The sequence below is a fragment of the Adiantum capillus-veneris genome, chromosome 2 (assembly GCF_014529385.1).
Source record: "Adiantum capillus-veneris isolate H3 chromosome 2, ASM1452938v2, whole genome shotgun sequence".
NCBI classification, from domain to species: domain Eukaryota; kingdom Viridiplantae; phylum Streptophyta; class Polypodiopsida; order Polypodiales; family Pteridaceae; genus Adiantum; species Adiantum capillus-veneris.
Genome location: NC_140932.1, coordinates 115,151,432 through 115,173,311, shown reverse-complemented (window position 1 = coordinate 115,173,311; position 21,880 = coordinate 115,151,432). Strand labels below are relative to the sequence as shown.

General features: G+C 45.6%; 1 protein-coding gene across 1 annotated transcript in view; it reads right to left on the bottom strand.

Annotated features, from left to right (window-relative positions):
* The window catches only part of LOC147463428 (SUMO-conjugating enzyme SCE1), a 66,930-nt gene extending 46,861 nt beyond the window's left edge, over window positions 1-20,069 (bottom strand). Inside the window, exons 1-2 of the mRNA XM_086488803.1 lie at window positions 19,912-20,069; window positions 19,755-19,838 (exon numbers count right to left, since the gene is read on the bottom strand). Of these exons, the coding sequence (XP_086344929.1) occupies window positions 19,755-19,838; window positions 19,912-19,980 (153 nt within the window). The 5' untranslated portion in view covers window positions 19,981-20,069. The remainder of the gene's footprint in view (window positions 1-19,754; window positions 19,839-19,911) is intronic.
* Window positions 20,070-21,880: the final 1,811 nt, after the last annotated feature.

Genomic DNA, 21,880 nt, shown 5'->3' with positions numbered 1-21,880 from the left:
TGATGCTTTTGATTTTAAAAGCTTTTGGGGCTCTGCTTTTGGGCATCCCTTGTAACCTTTAAATTAGTGGTGAGGGCCTCACTTCTCAGAGCATCTGGACGCAGAGTCTGAGAGTGAAACCCTAACCGCTCTCTTGTACTTTGATGATTGATTAATATAAAAAGAAATACCGAAAGGGGCGCCAGTCTTTGGGGCCAATATCTCTAGGCACGAAACTCCGCCGGGCCAGTGCAAATCTATTGTGATCTGTGAATTGTTTTGAAGTGGTTATTTGGTGCTGTCGCGGTTGATTCTTGACTTGGAGTGTCCAAGTCTGTTACAGTGGTATCAGAGCACGGCCGATTTCTCTTCTACAGGAAATCTGATCTCCGAAATTTTTTTCCGCGGCACCTATGGCTTTAGGCAATGATCAGTCGACTCCCTCTGCATCTGGAGATGCAAGCTGGGATCACAACGAAGATTCAGGTAGAGAGTATGGCCCGCCTTGGCCTACTTAGGCGGAGCGGCGAGAGATAGAGCGTCGCCAGTTGATCAGCGATGCAACAAAGATGATGCTCAATTTTGCCAAGGACCCGAAGATGGCAAAATATATGAACCAGACCTCTTTGGAAGAGGTACAGATGGAGTGGCAGAGAACCACAACACCACTCCCGAAACCCGCTCTCAAGAAACCTTCTGCCTCCAAGAAATATACGGAGAAGGAACTAGAGAACGTGGTTGATGCACGGATTGCTCAGCTTTTTGACACGCAAAAGAAAGCCAAAAAGCACGGCAAAAAGCAGAAGAAAGGCACTGACTTCACGGGATATTTGGGTCGTCGGTTGACATTTGACAAGGCAAAGAAACGGAAGAAGCGTGTTCGATTTGAAGGAGTACCCAGTTCTTCTTCTTCTTCTTCTGACAGTTCTTCTAGCTCCTCGGATTAGAGCGAAGAAGACAGAAAAAAGCAAAAAGCGAAGCAAGACACAAAGCTTCGGAACGGGCAAGAAAAAGGCAAAGAAGGCTAAATCTTGCCCAGAGACTGACAATTCTACTGAGGACTCGTCTACAGACAGCTCAGATTCCAATGACGGAAAGTTTTATGCGAACAAGAAGAATTTTTACAAAGCCAACCAGTATGACTTTCTCGAAGATAAAAGCAAGAAAGTCCGAGAGTTTAAGGAAGGTGGCCACTCGATCAAGTTTGATACTTTTCAGGATACTCAGATGCTTCGAAGGCTTTGTCTTTTATACAGCAGTTTGACATCGCTTTCGCGGGAGGACGCTATTCAGAGCACTTCAAGATTCGGAGAGCTGCCTCTTACTTTAAGGGGAATGCTCGTACTTGGTGGTCCACGCTTCTATTAAGCAAGACTGTGCCAGTTACATGGCTGAAATTCAAGAGGCTTTTTATTTCTTCTTGGTTGACTCAAGAGTTTGAACGAGATGTACGAGCCGCTTGGAACCATCTTCGGATGACCAAGAAAGATATAGTGAATTCTTATTGTGAAAGATTCTGGAGCTCTTTTCCACCCGCCTCTTCATTCAAGAAGATCTCGTTCAGAGAACAGATTGAGCGGTTTACCTTGGGTCTACCTACAAAGATCCGAGATCACTGCTTGGAACAGAAGTCAGCTTCTATTTAGGAGTTGATGAGTCATGCGAAGCGGGGCTTTGCCATTCACTCTGGCAGTCTGACCTACCCCACAGATGAGGCCATGACACAACGAGCCGAACAGACTTCTCGGAATGAAAGTAGAATGAAAAAGAGCAACCCAGAGAAAAAAAAGGATGCACGACCCAAGCTTACTCCTGAGGAGAGAGCTCGCTTCATCAGAGAGGGGAAGTGCTTTGGATGCGGGGAACATGGACATATTTCCGCAAAGTGCCCTGATAAGGCGCAAAAAGAACAAAATGATAAAGACAACGACAGGTCTGAGAGTTCGAGAGCAGCTGAGGAATGTGGCAGAAAAGGCAGATAGAAAAGCAGAACTGGTACCACATGGCGTGGGACCTGCACACAAACTTTGCCGCTTTCGGGGCAAAGTGAAGGATCAGGAAGCTCTTTTGAAGGAGCCAAGGCCAACTTCTTTTCACTTGGAATTGGCGGCTCGATTTGGAACTACGCCCGACAGACTGACGCCACAGGCGAAGGTAGTTCGACTGGCACCCGGATGGGATGTTGCCATTACACCGAGCATTGGCAAACTTCGTTTGCAAAGACAGGGGTGTTCAGGGCACGCGAGTGACGTTCTACTCGGGATCCCTTGGTACCACAAGAACTACGCCGTGGTTGACTACCGGGCCGAGAAAGCGACTTTGATAAATGAAGGGCTTAGAGATTGTACTTGAAGAACTTCAGTTTTCTTACTCATTCTTTTGGGAGAACTGAACGATGGATAAAAGTTGAATATGTTTTGACCTGAAGAAAAGAACGCCACGATTTTTTTCTCCACGCTCATGCCGATTGCTTTTGAGAGGGCCTGAAGATCATACCATTGATCTGATATCTGGAAGCACGCCACCGAATCGGCCACCTTATCGTGTGAGCCGAGTACAGAATGAAAAGATTATGAACTCAGTGAAAGACCTCTTGGAAAAGGGTCTTGTCCAGCCTAGTACTTCACCGTATTGCTCTCTAGTGTTGTTGGTTTTGAAGAAAGAGGGATCTTGGAGAATGTGCATCGATTATAGCACTCTCAACGAAATCACCATCAAGAACAGATTTCCGATTCCTAGGATCGATGATATACTCGACAGGTTACAGGGATCCTCGTGCTTTAGCAGGATTGACTTGAAGAGTGGATATCATCAGATCAGGATAGCGTCAGGAGATGTCTACAAGACAGCTTTTCGGACGACTTTTGGGTTATTTGAGTTTTTGGTGATGCCTTTTGGCTTAACCAATGCTCCTGCGACATTTAACCGGATGATGGATAGGATTTTTCGAGAGTACAGGCTATTTGTTGGCACTTTCTTTGACGACATCATTGTTTTCTCCAATAATGAGACAGAACACAGAGATCATCTGCTTCAAGTCTTTCAAGCATTACGAGATCACACATTAGTGATTAATGCTACGAAAAGTGAATTTGGGAGTGTCCAAGTTTGTTACAGAACTCCTATCGTTTTTCAGCCATCAAGACAGCCTAGCATTTTCAACACATGCATATCAGCCCTGGCGTTTTTGCAAACAGCAGACCATGCCTAGCTTTTTTGCAGATTGAAGCCCACGCTAGCGTTTTGAAGATTCCCGACGACAGATCAGCATAGAGCATCAGCGTTTGCATTTTCAGTACTTAAGACTCCATACCGCAGCCCCCAAACCTCGCAAATCTCACCTTCCCGCAGTAGATCCTCGCCACACAGTCAGATTAGCCAGCGTTTGCAGATTCAGTCCGCTATTCGCAGATTTCAGCATCTGCATTTTCAGCGCGTCGTCGTCATCACCGTCGTCACCAACATAAAGTCAGAATTCAACAGATACAAGATTTGAAGATTTCAGCCCCTGGCGTTTTCAGATTTCAGCTCGTCTCGTCGTCATCGACATCGTCCGCAAGTCCATTGCATTTAGACCATTGTACGAGGATTGTGCAATCAATAGCATAGACCTCTCTCGCCATAGAGAGTGGGGCCCTTGGAGGAGGGTTTGACAACATTCTAGTGTCGTATTCTCTTCTCTCTCTCTCTACCTCTCAGTCTCAACACCTTCATTCACACTGTTTATCCACTTTGTTTGTGATCATTTGCACTCTCTCACTAAAGGAACGGAAGGCTCTCCCTTCCGTAAGTAAAAGGAACCCTTGAGCACAATTCAGAGCACTCATCTTGAGCAAAGTTCAACATTCACTTCCACTGCACCTTACATTGGTATCAGAGCTTTGGCAGTGTTCTGTATCACTCAAGGAAAGAAGCACAAGAATTTTTTGTGCTTGTTGCGGTCGCATGTAACCCAAGTCCTCTTGGTCGTGTCGATTCCTAATCATGTTTTTGAAGAGTAACAGGAAACCCAAGAAAGAAGGGCTTGTCCAGCCCCCCCTTGTGCCTCTTTTCACTCATTGAGAGCGGACCGTGCACTTAGCAGCTGGCCAATCGACGTGAGGTGGCAAAAAGCAACCTTGGTGTGCGCCCGCACGGAAGAGTCGAGCTCGGGTAAGAGAAGAGCCTTCTCTAACACACACTGCAAGCTAAAGAAGACCCTCTAGAACCTCAAGAACTCACGACCCTCAAGAACCCAAGAACCACAAGAACCCAAAATCCTCATGAACTTCAGAACCCAAGATATCAATGTACGGTCATCACCCGAAGCGGAATGGATACTTTGCATGAAGGTGATGAGCATGGAGGTGGTGGTGAAGAATTTTCCCCACCAAGAGGTTTTTCCGACCCTCCCCCTTCCCCATCTACGCCAAGGTTTGCACCAAATCCTATGGAGGCTTTTGTCAAATCGATGATGGACATGATGCTACAACAAGAGACGCAACGCGCCATCTTTGATCGCGAGCGCGAGCAAGCACGCTTGGCGGTCGAAGACATAAGGGTAGCCATGGAGCGTGAGCGTGAGCAAGCGCGCATGGCGGACAAAGAAAGACGAGCGGCCTTGAAATTAGAACGTGAGGCGCAGAGAGACCAACGCATGCAAGAGTTGTTCTCACCTTGAAGTCCAAGCCACTCAAGGACGTGCGTCGTGGGCGAATCATCAGGTAGTCGAGAAGCAAATTCCAACAACCCCGTCAGGGAGAAGTTGACATTTAGTAAGTATGACGGTAAGATGGATGCTAATGTTATTCATCTTGGTTGCATCAATTTAATGCTTATTTTGCGATAACTAAAAAGACAGGGAATAGCAAAGTATTGACGGCAGCCATGTATCTTGCCGGTGATGCCATTAATTGGTATCAAGCGTGGCAAGAGAAGCAATTGGCCACGCACCTAGAGGAAGCCGTAGACAGCGTGCCCCTTTCTTCCAAGACAAGCTCAAGGTGCGGTTCTTGCCACCTCAGTACCTAGCACGATTAAAGGAAGATTGGCACAATCTCAAGCAAAATGGTACTCCAGTCATTGTCTTTTTCTAACCATGTTTTGCAGCTTGGCACCCAACTATGCAAATCGGATGCGAAGCGCAAAGAGGCTTTCATTTTCGGGTTGGATGACTATATCAGGTTTGATGTCGAAGCCTTCGATCCCGTGAATCTCAACAAGGCGGTAGTGATTGCTCTCGCACACAAGATGAAGCACAATAAGGGAAAGCCTAAGGAGAACAAGACTTCGCAAAGTACCTCTCAGACTTCTCAGAACAGTAAGAACAGTAAAAATAGTAACTCTTCTAACCAATTTCATTTAGTCCCTCAGAAAAGAACTCACACAATGAATCTAAGGGTAAAGGCTAACATTGTTGCTAAACCTAAGCTCACTCCATATGAAAAAGCAGCACAAGGAAATTTTAGGAGAATACATCACTTCAGAAGAACAAAGCATTTATTCTAAGGAAAGTCGATGTTATCATTGTCACATTAAGGGTCACATAAAAAGAACATGTCCTACGATTGAATCTAGCGAATCTACAGAACCCACATCCTCTGTCAATGCCATGAATGAGAAGGCTCGTGTGTCCCAAGTTTCTCATGATCCTCCCATTGATGAGTCTCTCATTAAGTGTTATGGTCATGTGAAGGGTCAACGTTTTGTCATATTGTTTGATCCAGGCAGTATGCATGATGTGATAAGTCACTCTCTTGTCGAAAGAGCCCGCTTGGAGGTTAGCAAGACATCTCCTTTCGAGGTGTCGGGCTTCGCTCCCGGTATGGACTCTCATTACATGAGAGTATCTCGATGTGTTATTCAAGGTTCAATAAGTGTCCTTCCGCAAAAAATTACTAGTATCTCCTCTTTCAAGATGTGATATGCTTTTAGGCATTCCATGCTTTCGTGAGCATAACCCTCTCATTGATTGGACAACCAATACTTTCATTTCCAATGCCAAAAGTAGACTCTCCCATTGTCATTCGTGGGGAGGAAGTTGTTCATTCTTCATCTCTCATTTCTAATGTGCAGACGAAGCTTGAAAAGAATCAGGAGAAGGAGACTCTCTCAGTCTTGTCTTCTCCAAAGCACGACACATATGGTTTGCATAATATAGATGTGATTATTCACAAGCATGATGATTTGCAGGATGAAGATGTGATTGTTCACAAGGATGATGGTTTAGTTGATGCTTTTTTGTAAGGTGCAGCGGAATGAATGTTTGAACTTTGCTCAAGATGAGTGCTCCAAACTGTGCTCAAGGTTCCTTTTGTTCTTATGGAAGGGAGAGCCTTCCGTCTTTAATGAGAGAGTGCAATGATCACGAATAAAGTGAGTGGACACTGTGCGTGCAAGTGTATGAGACTGAGAGATAGAGAGAGAAGAGAATATGACACCAGAGATGTTGTAAAACCCTCCTCCGAAGGCCCCACTCTCTATGGCGAGAGCGGTCTACTTATGATTGCACAAATCTCTACAATGCTTGGACTTGCCGACGATGTCGACGACGATGAGGACGACGACAACGAGACGGGCTGAAATCTGAAAATGCTAAGGGCTGAAATCTGCAAATCTTTATCTGCTGAATTCTGACGCTATATCGGGAACGACGGCGATGACGACGATGCAATGACGATGCGCTGAAAACACAGATGCTGAAATCTGCGTTTTCCGGGCTGAAACTGTAAACCTTGCGGAAACTCACCGTGCGGCGAGGAACTACTACGGGAAGGTGAGATCTGCGAGGTTCGGGGCTTGATCTGCAGTGTCTAAGGGCTGAAAACTGAAAACGCTGATGCTTCTTGGTGTTCCGTCGCAGTGAATCTGCAAAACGCTAGGGCTGATCTGCAAATCAAAAACGCTAGGGCTGAAAATGGTTCTGTTGTCGCCGGATGTTCTGCAAATGCAAAACGCTAGGCTGATCAGCTGTGTCTTGACGACGTCGGGGTTGATCTGCTGTGCACAAATCGCCAAGGCTGATCTAATGCAAAAACGCTAGGTCTTCTGTGGAGAAAACGCCAAAGTAGTCGCGGGGGCTGGTCTTGCTGAGAAGTTGCATGTTGAGCAAGGTGCTCCTGCTGCCTCTTCTACCAATTAGTGCTAGCCTAGGTTTGCTTATATACAAACTTACTCAATTTGCCCTACCTACTTTCCAACAAAAGTCGCTTAAAAATAATAAGTGAAAAATGTCAAAAATAGGGAAAATAGGTTAAATGCACTGGAAAATTCCCCTGAAGGGTTCTGATGGATTCTGATGGGAATGCTTATGATCATGCTGTGTGCAACCAGAGGATATGCATCTACACTAAGTGACTGGGCATGCACGGTCTGTGAACAAACTCACAAAAGTGCCAGATCACTTCTAAATCTAGACTGACTGGACTGACTGAACCCTTGTCGTGCTGTAGCTTGTCCACGGACACAAAGGGTTGGATGTGTCACGTGACATTTTTCTAGTGAAGCTAACCTCATTGCAGATTCGATCAATCACAAAGAACCGATCTTGGCCATCGAGTCGAGACCTGAGGAACTCACTCAAGAAGTATTATGTGTTCACATTCGAGTGTTTCATTCGTGACGGTTTCTTGTATTTTCGTCACCGTCTTTATGTGTACCCTTTTCATAGGCATGCCATATTGTACGATGAACATGATTCACTCATGGATGAGCACGGATGTATGCGGACTTCTATCGGCAAGAACAAAAGTTTGCATGACACAGTCTCAGAAAGAGCACAAGAAAGATTGACTATCAAGCATCGGCATTTTCATAGTTACTTGCCACAGTTGATAGATTTAGATCAGAAAGTCAAGATTCGATCTCACCGTTTGCGTGTGTTTGATGAACAGTTTGGCACTCCGTCACTTTGTTCATCTGCATTGCATGCACAGTTTTTTCGAAAGAATAGTCTTTTTCCAGTCACTTTACATGGAATGGGTATGTTCATGTTTTTGTGTTGGAAGTGGTTTCAGGAATTTTCCTCCTCGAAGATTCTTGAAGAAGGTGGACTTATATCCATACACGCAGTTAGACCGTTGAAGCAGCCTCAGATAACTGTGTCCCTTTCGGCGCGGCCCAAAGAAGCAAGCGTTGAAGACCTTTATGAAGACAAGTATCGCATGACCCACGCATCAGAGTGGGCCGGCGAAGAGTCCTTCCCAGGATTCATCCAAACGTTGTTGGCGATCTCCCTCGATGCCATACAGTTCGGTACCAGTACCTCACTTTAAAAAGGAGGGGATGTCACGTGCACATCTAACCCTATGTGCATGTGGACAAGATACTTCATGTTCAGGGTTCAGGTCAGCTTAGGAAGTGTTCTGGCACCTCTGTGAGTCCGTTCGCAGGCAGTGCATATCCAAGCACTTAGAGTAGTTGCATTTCCTCTGGTTGCACATAGCATGATCATCATATTACAGTCAGTACCCATCAGGAGCATTTTATAGTGCATAGAACCCATTTTCCCTATTTTAGCCATTTTTCACTTATTATTATTAAGTGACTTTGTTGGGAAACTGGGTAGGGCAATTCTGGTAAGTCAATATATAAGAAAAGCTAGCGCTAGCACATTCTCGCAGAAGAGGCAGCAGAGACCTAGTGTCTGACAGTGCACCTTCTCGGCAAGACCCAGCAAGAACTTCTAGCATTTTTCAGCCATCAAGACAGCCTAGCGTTTTCAGCAGATGCAGATCAGCTCTGGCGTTTTTGCAAACAACAAACCATGCCTAGTGTTCTTGCAGATTGCAGCCCAAGCTAGCGCTTTGCAGATTCCCAGCGACAGATCAACATAGAGCATCAACGTTTTGCATTTTCAGCACTTGAACTCCGTACCGCAGCCCCCAAATGAAACCGGCCCGTAGGGCGGTAGGCGTTGGCTTTCACCCGAAAATCTTTACTTAAACACACACACAGAGCACTTTGCAAAGGAGACCTGTAACGAGAATTAACACTTCATCACACACACGGCTCGGAAGCTAGAATGCTCCGAGCAGACGCCGACAACCTGTAGGCCCCAAAATTGGCGCCCCTTTCGGTATTTCTTTATTCTTTAGGAGGGTAAATTACAAGGTAAGGTCCTGGGAATCCTTCACGTGTATCCACCTAGATACCATTTGATTTGGCCAAATTTCGGCAGCATAACAGCCCCAAAACTTGCGCGAAACCAATTCCCCTGCTGGAACTCGCTTGCACTGGCGTATACCCTCTGATTCCTGTCCAAAAACAGTAAATTCAGCACGCTGTATTTACTGGTTTTTGCCCTGTTTTCAGCCCCAAACAGTCCCCTAACTGTCCTTTGCCAGTGGGGCACGATTCCCAATGATCCTGGCGTCCGTATGGCTGAAAAACAGTCAAATTACAGCGCATACACAGCGCTGATTTTGCACCTGTACGGTGAGGTTATGACCCTCACCAGTGCCTGCTTTGGAGCAGCAGTTAGCTACCCCTGTTCCTGCTCAAGGAGGCTCTTGCCTCAGCACAAAAGCATAAACCCACACAACTGTACATCAGTCAAATGAGTAGCCCTCTTGTGGGGCATCACATAACTGCACGTAGGGGAGAAAGAGGGCAGTATGTAGCGTGCGGGGCATCACTCCCGTCACCATACTGTACATAGAGGGAAAGAAAGCACTCCATAGCTCTTAACCTGTGACAGGCTCTCAATGAAGCATCCTCCCAGCATAAATCGAGTGCCCTCTCTTCTGCCCTTGACCTGTAATGCATCTGTGAACAAATAGATGCAAAAAGGAGAAGATTTCCATGGCTGCCAAAACCTGCGTATCGCTGAAAACGCAGCAAACCAGCCCTGTAAACACGCATCTGATGCCTTCCAATGCTGAAAATGAGCTCCTTGGACCTAGGCAAAGTCATGGGAAGCTCAAAAATGGAGAGAAATGGCTGAAAATCCAAGTTAACAGCCTCCAAAACTGCTCTCAAAAGTCAGTTACGGGTTCTGTTCTCCCAGACTTGGTAAATTGACCACAAAGTGCCACTTGGCACTCATACATGCAATTTCCCCGCATTGGGCTTCCTGCTTAAAAATCTCTCAACTTGTGCATCAGTTGACTTTGCAGCAGAGTACTAAAATGTTCCCTTGGTCATACCGAAGGTAATGACGCGAACACATTTCACGGCCCAAAATAGCAGTTCCCTAATTTTTAGGAGATGCTTCCGTCGAGCTCCCGCTGGTCTTCTGACCATCTATCCTCATTGGGACCGCATCCAAAGGTGCAATATGACCCAACTGTCGGATACTTTCTGTTGGTGATCCCACCTTGACTTTATGCCTTTATTGAGTTCACTTCCTAGTATCCACCAACTTGCTAAGTGCGACGGGGGGGGACCTGTATGATCTTGCTCTGAGCCTAGACATCCTCTTACTGTACGAATTCCAGTGCCGACCAACTTCCCGTCTGCGGATGAAACTACCATTCACATTGGCCATACAATGTCCGACCATTTGCAACTTCAAAAAGAGGGCCTCAAAAATAAAACAAAAATCATTGGAAGAAACCAACAACTAAGGTTAGCAATTGCCACGTCCTCGTGACACCAAACCTCGCAGATCTCACTTTCCCACAGCAGATCCTCGCTGCACAGTCAGATCAGCCAACATTTGCAGATTCAATCCGCTATCCGCAGATTACAGCATCTGCGTTTTCAGCGCATCGTCGCGTCGTCGTCATCGCCATCGTCACCGACATAGAGTCAAAATTCAGCAGATACAAGATTTGCAGATTTCAGCCCCAAGCGTTCAGATTTCAGCCCGTCTCGTCGTCGTCATCATCGTCGGCAAGTCCATTGCATTTAGACCATTGTACGAAGATTGTGCAATCAATTGCAGACCATAGAGAGTGGGGCCCTTGGAGGAGGGTTTGACAACATTCTGGTGTCGTATTCTCCTCTCTCTACCTCTCAGTCTCAGCACCTTCATTCGCAGTGTTTATCCACTTTGTTTGTGATCATTTGCACTCTCTCACTAAAAGAACGGAAGGCTCTCCCTTCTGTAAGTAAAAGGAACCCTTGAGCACAATTCGGAGCACTCATCTTGAGCAAACTTCAACATTCACTTTCGCTGCACCTTACACTACCCTACTGTTGCGTAGGGAAGCACCTACAAAATGGTTGAAATTCAAACACATCTTCACTTCAGCATGGCTTACAAAGGAATATGAAGAGGATGACTAAAGAAGATACCTTGGGCACTTACTGCCAGAGGTTTTGGGATACTTTTCTACCAATCTCTTCTTTCAAGAAAATCACCTTCAAGTGGCAGATAGAACAGTTTTATTGCAGCCTACACAAAGAGATTCGGCAATATTGCCTAAAACAGAAGTCCAATTCCATTAAATAAAAGGCTTATGAGGGCATAGCCAAGAAAAGATTTGGAATGCACGCCGGCACTCTCAACGTATCCTCCGGACAAGCCAATGTTCACCGCAACAAGAGAAGATTCTTCTAATAGAAACAAAAGGAAGGGCAAGCAGCAAAAGAAGAAACCCACAGGCCCAAAGTTATCAGTAGAACAACGTGCAAAATACTGTACGGAGGGCAAGTGTTGTGGTTGTGGGGAGCAAGGGCACATTCTTGCAAAGCCAATGTTCACCGCAACAAGAGAAGATTCTTCTAATAGAAACAAAAGGAAGGGCAAGCAGCAAAAGAAGAAACCCACAGGCCCAAAGTTATCAGTAGAACAACGTGCAAAATACTGTACGGAGGGCAAGTGTTGTGGTTGTGGGGAGCAAGGGCACATTCTTGCAAAGTGCCCTGACAAAGAACCAAAGGAGCAGCATGAGGACAAACCAAAGAATTCCAAAGCGGCAGATGAGCGTGTAAAGAAAGGGAAGACAAAGACAAGACTCGTTCCAGATTTTGTGGGAGCGAGTCCAAGACAGATAGATGAGAGTACGGAGCTCTACAGAACACTTACACAAGAAGTGCATCCACATCACTCTCTACATGAGTGCGCAAATCGCAGATTTGCCTCAGACCACTGGCATTGGTGTGATACAAACGATTGACATTCCATGTGACAATGTGCAAATCCATATCAACTGCAAAAATGTGAACTGGTGAACCACATTTATACAATGGAAGTCAACTAAGAACCACAAATGATACATCTTGCTAACGCTGAGGTCACTTCGCCCCAAGCCGAGGGGTCAAAGCAAACAACCGAAGAGCATCAACATTAGGAGTTATAAGTCAAAGGAGGTGTCCAAGATCAAAAGCGCAAGCAACAATATATTGAGAGAAGTAATAGTCTATATAGAGAAGTAATAGTCCTGTGAACTGGGCACAGGCCGAATAGTTCTGACCATACTTGCATGGCACGAGGGAATGGTGGGGTGTGATCCATGGAGATGATAAAGGGCAAACAACATCAGCTCTGTGTCTCTAAACATTGAATTACTCCCATGCACTGTGTAATTTGCTCACTAACAAGACAGGTAGGTATACAAGCCGCCCATGACTCAAGGGCTCTCTCTCTCTCTCTCTCTCTCTCTCTCTCTCTCTCTCTCTCTCTCTCTCAAGGGCTTAACACCTATCATATTACCTCACGTCCAAACGCAAAAGACGTCAAAAAAGAGAGGCTGTGGGATTCCAGACAGCCGAGGCGCGTCACTTTGTTCCAGTGGCTGGTTGCACACAGAGCCACAGCAGTAGGGACCTGGCTTGTGCATAGTGGTCTCTCGGCCGCATGTGCAGCCTGTGACCAGTTGGTGGAGAGTCAACGTCACTGTCTTTGGGACTGTCCCTCGGCCCAGCAGGTGTGGCTACGAGTTCTTCGGCTGATGCCTGCCCTCTCCACGGCTCGACAGTACACTTGGGGGGCAGCGGCTTGGTCCACCCTCACGGGCCCGGCACTTCAGTTTGAGCTATCTTCCACCAGCAGGATGATAGTGATGCAGGGGGGGGCCACCTACACTCCAGCCTGCTACAGATCTTACTCCACAGGAGTGGTGCAGTGAGAGAGAGGAGTGTTGGGAGCTCATCAGCGGCCTAGCTCTCTTGTTCATCTGGCGGGCCCGCTGTTTTCGCATCTTTGAGGCTTGCCCTGTGCCACAAGCAGAGACTGTTCGTGACTTTTGGCTAGAGCTGATCCATACTCTCAGAGGACAGCTTGAGGGACTACAGGGCAGCTCCCACCGCATGCGGGAGTGCCGCGAGGCTTTCCTTCGACTCTGGCGCCCTGGGCCTTTCTACACCATTGTCCAAGGGGTGCTCAGATGGCACTACTGTCCACCTGTGGATCTTCCCTCCTCCCATCTCTTGATTTAGCCTCATTGTATATATGCTGTTTTTTCATTGGGAGAGTCTCCCCATCATGCTTGTTGTAGCCCTCTCCTGCAGAGGTGGATGTAGCCCTATGGGCAGTTTTCATTAACTAATAGAAGGATCTTTTTCTCGAAACAAAAAAAAAGACGTCAAAAAAGACAATATCATATACAACTGGTGGTGAAAAAACCCCTAACAAGACACTACCAGCCACACACATACACAAACATGCAAACAAACTGTTGGGCAAGTTGGGCATGCGTTTTGAGGTGTGTGAATCATTGTATATATATTTACAGATGCAATTCTACACTAAAAAAAAAGTGTGATTGTGTGTGTGTGTGTGTGTGTGTGTGTGAGAGAAAAGACTGTCGTGAGCTTCTCCTGTGACCTGCTGCATTCACTGTGCCTGCACCAGCAGGGCTGTGCGCGCGTGTGTGTGCGTGAGTGAAATCAGCGCCGCGCTGTGGGCGTCTTCCAGCCTGTGCGCGCCCCTTTCTGTCAGAGGTGGACTGCCTGCACGCTGGGGTCTTCTCCTCTGCCTGCGCGACTTGGACCTGCACATTTTCGCGACCTGCCCTGCCTGCGTGAAATCTCCTGCCTGTGCTAACTGAGCGCCTTGACTGGCTTGGAATTTGCGCATCTTCCTGGTAGCAGTCAGTCTTCAGCGCTGTGGTTCTGCCCTACGCAGCCACTTTCAACTCCTGTGCAGGTCTTCTGAGGTTGCGTTCATGTGGCAGGGAATGCTTTCAGGTTGATCAGAGGTCTGGTATGGTGTCACGCTCAAAGTGTATAAGGCAGTGCTGAGTTGATGTACCTCTGTTGTGGTTTTTGGATGCAGTACTGTGCGAAGTCTGTACAGAGAGTTGGTTCCTCGGTTATTTGCGGAGTTTCCTAGACATTTGCTTTGTTTGACGAGGCTTTGTTAATTTCTGTTCGACTCTCTGTGTGTATAAGCGTCAGAAAGCAATGGAACCCACGTCGGAGGCCGCTTCGGAGATCAAAGCATGCTTGTATGAGGACTTTGAGGAGGCTCAACAAGCATGGAATGGTCAGGCGCCTGCTCTTGAGGTGCGCATTCCGGTACAGGACCTCATGGACCAAGTTGTGCAGTACGCTATGAATGCAGTTATCCTGTTTTTCCTGGGGAAAATGCCTACTGCCCAAGATGTCGGGCAATAAGTAGATTTTCTCCTCAAGCGACAAGCTGTCTGTGGGGTTTACTTTGGGGCGCGTGGATTTTATCAAGTTCTGCTCACAGATATGGAAGCACGAAACCTTTTGCTTGAGATGTCTCCCCTCTTTTTTAATACGCAGATGACTCATGTTCTCCCGTGGGCACTCACTAAAGACTACCAGAGTCTTATTCGTCACAAATGCCCGGTGTGGGTGGAAATTGTTGATTTCCCCCGCACGTGGAGACATTTCCTACCGTTGTTGGCTGCGCAGCTTGGAAAGGTTATTTGTCCCCCAAAATTGGATGCGAACACCAACAGGTTTTGCATTCTCTGGGACACTGACAAGGTTACCCCTGATGGTATTATGGTAGACTCGGGAGATCCATGGGTGGGCAAGCGCCCCTTTAAACTTAAATGGGGAAAATTTGCGAATTCATGTTTTCGATGTGGTAAATTTGGTCACATGCAATCCGAATGTCCAGAGCCGGTCTTGCAACCCCCTCCCTCTGTTATTCCTTCGTCCACCTCTATCCCTACTGAAAAACCCACAAGTGAAGTCAAACAGACTGGGGTCTCTATTGCTAAGGTGGCTTCGACTGTGGAAAAAGGGAAAGGCAAGGTACAGCAATCCAATGATACTGGGAATGGGATTGTTGCTAAAAGCAAAAATACTGGACCTGCTGATGTCAATACATGGGTGGTGCCAAAAAAAGCTTTGAAGATTCGCACACCAATTTCTTCTCGTAATTACGTTCCTTTTGTTAATGCCAACAAGAATGCATCGTTTAATCAACTTTCGTGTAATGACAATCGCACGTTCATTGATGCATGGGACAAAGCGATGCACTCTTATAAAGATGTACTCCTTGGTGAGACTTCCACATCGCCTGGGAACACTGTGGACACGTTTCCTGCTTTGACTCAGAGGTTGGGTCCTCGTACGGATGTGGTGGATGGAGACGTGTCTATGGGCACCTCCACTTGATTATGATGTTCGTTGCTTTTTGTACATATGTTTCCAATGCAAAGTCCTATTAAATGCATCTCATACAATGTGTGTGGGTTATGCAACATTGACAAATGGCGTCTGACCTGGCACTATGTACATACATGTAGGGCAGACATAGTTGTATTGCAAGAGCATAATCAGCACGAGTTTGCTGGTCAATGTTCCTATTTTGCTGGATATTGGATTGCGTACGCTGGCTTGCAAGATTTCTCGGGTTTATTGATGTTGGTTCGCCATGAGCTTCAGCCTGTTCTGCTATACAATGATCCGCATGGCCGATGGATGGTTGTACAGTGTTTGCGGAATGGTCGAGTACATGAATTTGGAGGTACTTATGCATACACGTCCTCTGGGCAAAGAGCTGCTTTATGGCACGAAATCTCGTCTCACCCCTGGACCTCGAATGCATTTCTTTGTGGAGATTTCAATAATACCCCTGATTTGCTTGATAGCACCACGGGGAACTCGCATATGTTGCTTGCGGAGAAACACAAATGGCATCTTCTTGTTGCCTCTGCGCAAATGATTGATATATGGCGTTGTTTGCATCCTGATGCCTCTGGTTTTACCTTTCAGCATGTTGCTCATTCTTCTTATAGAGCACCATTGGATCGTTGGTATTTGCTTAATGGGCAATAGTATGAAGAATTTGTATGTGACATGAGGATAGATTATGCTCTACAGCTATCGGATCATTATCCTGTTTTGCTGTCTTTGTACTTTGGACAGTCTCTTTGTGATCGGCCTCTTCACAGGAAGCGTTTGTTGCATGTTAATAATGCCTATCTTACTCATGAAGTTTTTCGTCACATGTTTGTTGATATTATTCCCCCGCTGCTAGCCCAAATGCATATTGATTTGGACGCTACCTGGTATCGCCTTGTCATGAGAGTACAAAGTGTGATTTCTGACTATGGTATGCAGCATATGCAGTTTATTCGGGGGGAATGTCGTTGATGCAAAACGGGTTAGTCAACGATTACAGCAGTTGGCTGATTCCGACCCCTGTCTGACTCTGAAATGTTGGAGTTATGTGAAGCTAAAGTGTGTATTCAGCAAAATGATAAGAGGAAAATTGCTAAATGGCAAACGCGTGCACGTTAACAGGCTTTTATGGATAAAGGTTGTGCTTCGAAGAAATTTTTTAAGCATCTGCATCATTCAAGGGTCTCACAGTCAATTAAGCCGGTTATGCTTCCCTCGGGTGCTTGGACTCCTTCGAAGCAGGAACTTGCTGAGGTTATGGTTTCACATTATCGTAAGGTGTTTGCTGCTCCATCGCAGCCTTCTTCGGCAGTTTGTCGAGCGCGTGATTTGATGCTTTCTCATGTTTGTCCGATCATGTCTTCGCAGGAGGCACACTGCCTTGAGGATCCTTTCTCTATTTCCGAATTGCATGGTTTCACATTATCGTAAGGTGTTTGCTGCTCCATCGCAGCCTTCTTCGGCAGTTTGTCGAGCGCGTGATTTGATGCTTTCTCATGTTTGTCCGATCATGTCTTCGCAGGAGGCACACTGCCTTGAGGATCCTTTCTCTATTTCCGAATTGCATGGTGCGTTGCTTGCATTGGGCCGGTGGAGATCTCTCGGTTGGGACGGACTTACTGTGGAATTTTTCCTCACCTTTTGGGATGATCTTAAACAGCCACTGTTGTTCATGTTAAATGTGGCATGGGAGAAACAGGATCTCCCAGTTTCATGGAAAGAGGGTTTACTTAAATTGTTGCCCAAGCAAGCGCTTTGCGAGCAGTTCTCTCATTGACGGCCCATAACTCTAATGCCGGTGGTTTAAAAGATTTTGGCTAAAATGTTGGTCCACCGCATCAAGGACCATTTGTTTACACGACTTCATCAGACCCAGTATGGTTTCATTCCTCGTCGTCAAATCATGGACAATTTGGCCAATGTTATGATTGGCATGGAGTATGCTAAGTATACGCAACAAGATGTGCTTGTCATGCAAGTTGATATTGAAAAGGTCTTTGACACTATGCAATGGGACTTCATTGCTACCACAATGAGATGTCTAGGATTTGGTCCTAAGTTGGCAAATGTCGTTCATTTCTTGTATGATGGTAGTACGTCTTTGGGGATCCTGGAAGGCGAATTGACTGAATCATGGCCACTTGGTTGCTCGGTTAGGCAAGGTTGCCCCATTAGTGCTTTGCTGTATGCAATTGCCTCTCATCCTTTGTTGACGTATCTTGATTACTTGACCTCTACGCAGCGTCTTCATGGTTTGCAGCTACCATCGGGTCATACCTTTGTTGGGCACGCTTATGCGGATGACTCGTTGTTTATGCCCCGCAATCAACAGAGCGATGTTCAAGTGATTATGGAAGCTTTAGAATTGTTCGCGAGTGCGGCTGGTCTTAAAGTCAATTTTCATAAATCAAAGCTTTTGCCGCTTCATTCTTGTGATTGGCATGCTCTATTGTGGCCAGGAGAGATTGTTCTTCCGAATGTAATCACCAGGCATTTGGGTTATCCAATTGGATGGAACGTTACTCACACGCAGAAAGTGGATTGGGTTATGAATTGCTTGAATGTTAAATTGCATTACTGGAAGTTTTCTACTTGGCCACTACATGTTCGCCTGCGGATTGTTCAAAGTATCCTCATGGCATATGTTCAGTTCTTTTTGCCATTGTTGCATTGGCCAAGCCATTGTCTTGATTCCCTCATGTCGGCCATTTTGTCTCATTTGTGGCGAACGCATGCTCACAAAAACAGTATGCGTCTGATGTCAATGGCAAAACTTTGTACACCAAAGCGCTTTGGTGGCTTGAATATTTTGGACCTGCGTAGGCATGTCCTTGCTAGGAAGGCTATGCTTTTGCCTACACTTACACAACAATCGCAGCCTTGGACTCTTATGTTTACACACTTGAGTCAGCATGTGGTTACATCCTCATTTGGTCACTGGCAATCATCCATTCGGGAAGCAGTATTTAGTAAGATGGATGGTCATATTCCTGGCTGCCCACTTTCCTCCTCCTTGCTTTCTGCATGGAAACAGGTTACGATTCATCTATCGTGGAATGCTCGGAGGGAAGGAAATTCACTTCGCACGGAGAGCCTTCATTGGAGCCGGGCATTTTCTCTTACTTTGGTCGACCGCCAGGCATATTTTCTCTCCTGTCGTGGCATTCGAGTGGTTGAGGATGTGGTGGATGCAGCTGGTTTCACTTTCGAGTTTCCATTTGCCGCTCGCCGATTTGGATTGGGCATGCATTATCGCCAGTTTTGGAGAGATTTCCAGAATTGGTTTTTTGCCCGTTTCGCCGTTGGCTGATGGTAATCGCATGTCTGACTGGAAACTTTGGGAAATGCCTTTTCAAGATATTTCTGCCAGCCAGGTATATGCTCTTCTTCTGCCTCATCCGTGGCTTGCTGATCATTACAATGCTATTTGGCACATGCATAAATCAGATATTTGGTGGCAAAGGCTTATATCTGCATTATGGAAAAGCCATGTCGTTGAAGGAGCGTTTGTTTCTTTGACGGTGTTTACTTGGTGTGCTCCCTGTGAGTACCTTTCTTCGGATGCGTCGTATCCGCCCTTCGTCCTGTGTCCGTTGTCTATCTGCCGAGGAGGATGTTTGTCACCTCTTGTGGGATTGCTGTGTTACTCGAGATTTCCTTCGTCGGGTATCTGTGTGTATGCGGCTACGTTTTCCCACGACGGTCTTCCATAAGCAGTTTTGGGTTTTTGGGATCTTCTCACCGGCGTTGCAATGCTTTGCAGTCTTCTTCATGTGGGTCAGGTTTTGGGCGTACTCGAGCCTGTGGCGACAGCGTAATGGCAATAAGTTCCATCGCATTCATACAGATCCCCTGCCTTTCTTCAAGCTTTCCCTTAGGGAGTCTTTGAGGTCTGCCTTGGAAGTTGGTGATATCACGGCAAAGATACATGAGCTTTCTTATGAATGCTTTTAGCCACTTTGTACAGCCGAACACTCTTGTGTTCCTTTTCTTGTACTTCTTTTTTGGTGGGTTTTCCTCTCTTTGAGGTTTCCCACAGATAGATAAATCAAATTGATTTACCAAAAAAAAAATGTGTGTGTGTGTGGTTGATTTACAAGAAAAAAAAAAGTGTGTTTACAAAAGAAAAAAAGTTGTGTGTGTGTGTGTGTGTGTGTGTTTGATTTACAAGAAAAAAAAAGTGTGTGTTTACAAAAGAAAAAAAGTGTGTGTGTGTGTGTGTGTGTGTGTGTGTGTGTGTGTGTGTGTGTGTGTGTGTGAGAGAGAGAGAGAGAGAGAGAGAGAGAGAGAGAGAGAGAACTTACACCCGCTTTGCCAGGAATGTTGCACTGCCAAAGCATCAAATTCATGGAACCGTCTGCCTGGGAGTCTGGTCTTGCAACAAAACCCTAGCACGATATAATACTGGCTCAGCTGAAAGCAAAACAGAAAGGCCAAGCTCTGCTAGGAAGGTACACTTACATGGGGATGATTTTTCCGCCACGACTTGCGCTCTTCTGCGAGGCGACCACGGGCGATTCCTCCAGACATCCTGCGCGCGTTTAGTCAAATGTCTCTTCACTTCACTGACTATATGAGCATTAGGCTAGAAGTTGTAATTGTTTTGCCGAGATTTCCACCACTATCAGGGAAACGTGTTTAAGAGGTTTTTGAAAAAAGGGAAAATTACCAAAATACCCCTCTAATTTGAGGAAATTCCCAAAATACCCCTCAAATTTCAAAAATTCCCAAAATACCCTTGTATCTAGTTTGGTTGGAATGTTCAAGATTTTCTAATCTTCATTCATTTTTGACAATTGAGATCCATTTTTGAGTGCTCAGCATGTAATTTGTAACTAGTTACCATCGCAAAAAAAGGCAATTATGTCTAAAAATAATGAAGCAATTCATCTCCAAAGCCTACGTAACCAACTCAAATTGTAGTTTTAGCATCTTGTACGATAGATAATCACTCTTCTTGTGAAGACCTACAGAAAAAATTATTTTTCAAGAAATTTAGTCCACAACCAGGGGTATTTTGGGAATTTTTGAAATTTGAGGGGTATTTTGGGAATTTCCTCAAATTAGAGGGGTATTTTGGTAATTTTCCCTTTTTTCAAAAACCTCTTAAACATGTTTCCCTGATAGTGGTTGAAATCTCGGCATAGAGGGGTATTTTGGTAATTTTCCCTTTTTTCAAAAACCTCTTAAACATGTTTCCCTGATAGTGGTTGAAATCTCGGCAATCTTGAAATTTTTTAAATTCCCAAAATACCCCTCAAATTTCAAAAATTCCCAAAATACCCCTGTGTCTGTCTTGGGTGGATTGCTCTAGACTTTTCAAATTTTGTTCCTTTTGACAATGGAGATACGTTTTTTAATTGCTTAACATGAAATTTTTCATGAATTAATTAACAAAAAAGGGCAATTATGTCTAAAAATAATGAAGCAATTCATCCCTAAAGCTCACATAACCAGCTCAAATTTTAGTCCTAGTGTCTTACAATGATAGACAATCAATCTTCTTATGAAGAGCTCCAAAAAAAATTGTCTTTGGAGAAGTTTAATCTTACAATTGGGGGTATTTTGGAAATTTTGCAAAATTTGAAGGGCATTTTGGGAAGTTTTGACAAAATATGGGGGATTTTGGGAAGTTTTGACAAATTATTGGAGTATATTGAGGATTTTTGAATTTGAGGGGTATTTTGGAAATTTCCACAAATCAAAGGAGTATTTTGGTAATATTCCCAAAAACTTATTATTGAGATTGTTGATTGATCGTGTTGGAATTAGGGTTGCAAAGAAACGCACACAGCTTGGAGAAGACGAAGGAAGCTCAAGGCACACAATAGAGAGTGTATTACTTAGTGTGCAATGGAAAGATAGATAGCCCTAGAGTGATGGGCGTATATACAATGCTCGGGGGAAAAACCTCCTAAAGAGGGAAAAAATGCCCCGGCGGTCCTAGTGTGTTCACACCCATCACTACCACATGTATATGGTAACAAATCCCCCCTGGAGTGATGCGGTGAACGAGAGCTGGCACATGAGTAAAGGGAAGTGCCATGCCCTAAGGACATGATCAGTCCACAAAGGGGAGTAAGCCCAAATCTTTGCGCAAAGCTTCAAGCTTCTCACGAGACAATGCCTTTGTGAAAAGATCTGCAAGGTTGTCCTGTGTTGGCACATAAGCCAAGCTGATCTCTCCTGTTGAGCCTCTCCCTGACATGGTGGTAATGCACCTCAATGTGCTTCGTGCGAGCATGAAAAACTGGGTTCCTCGCAACTGCCAATGCGCTCTGTTTGTCAATGTAGATAGTGTTGGCAGTGTCCTGTCCAACACCCAAATCAGCCATAAGGCGTCTGAGCCATACACACTCAACCGTAGCTGTGAAGACTACCCTGTACTCAGCCTCACAACTCGAAGTGGCCACAGTAGGTTGCTTCTTGC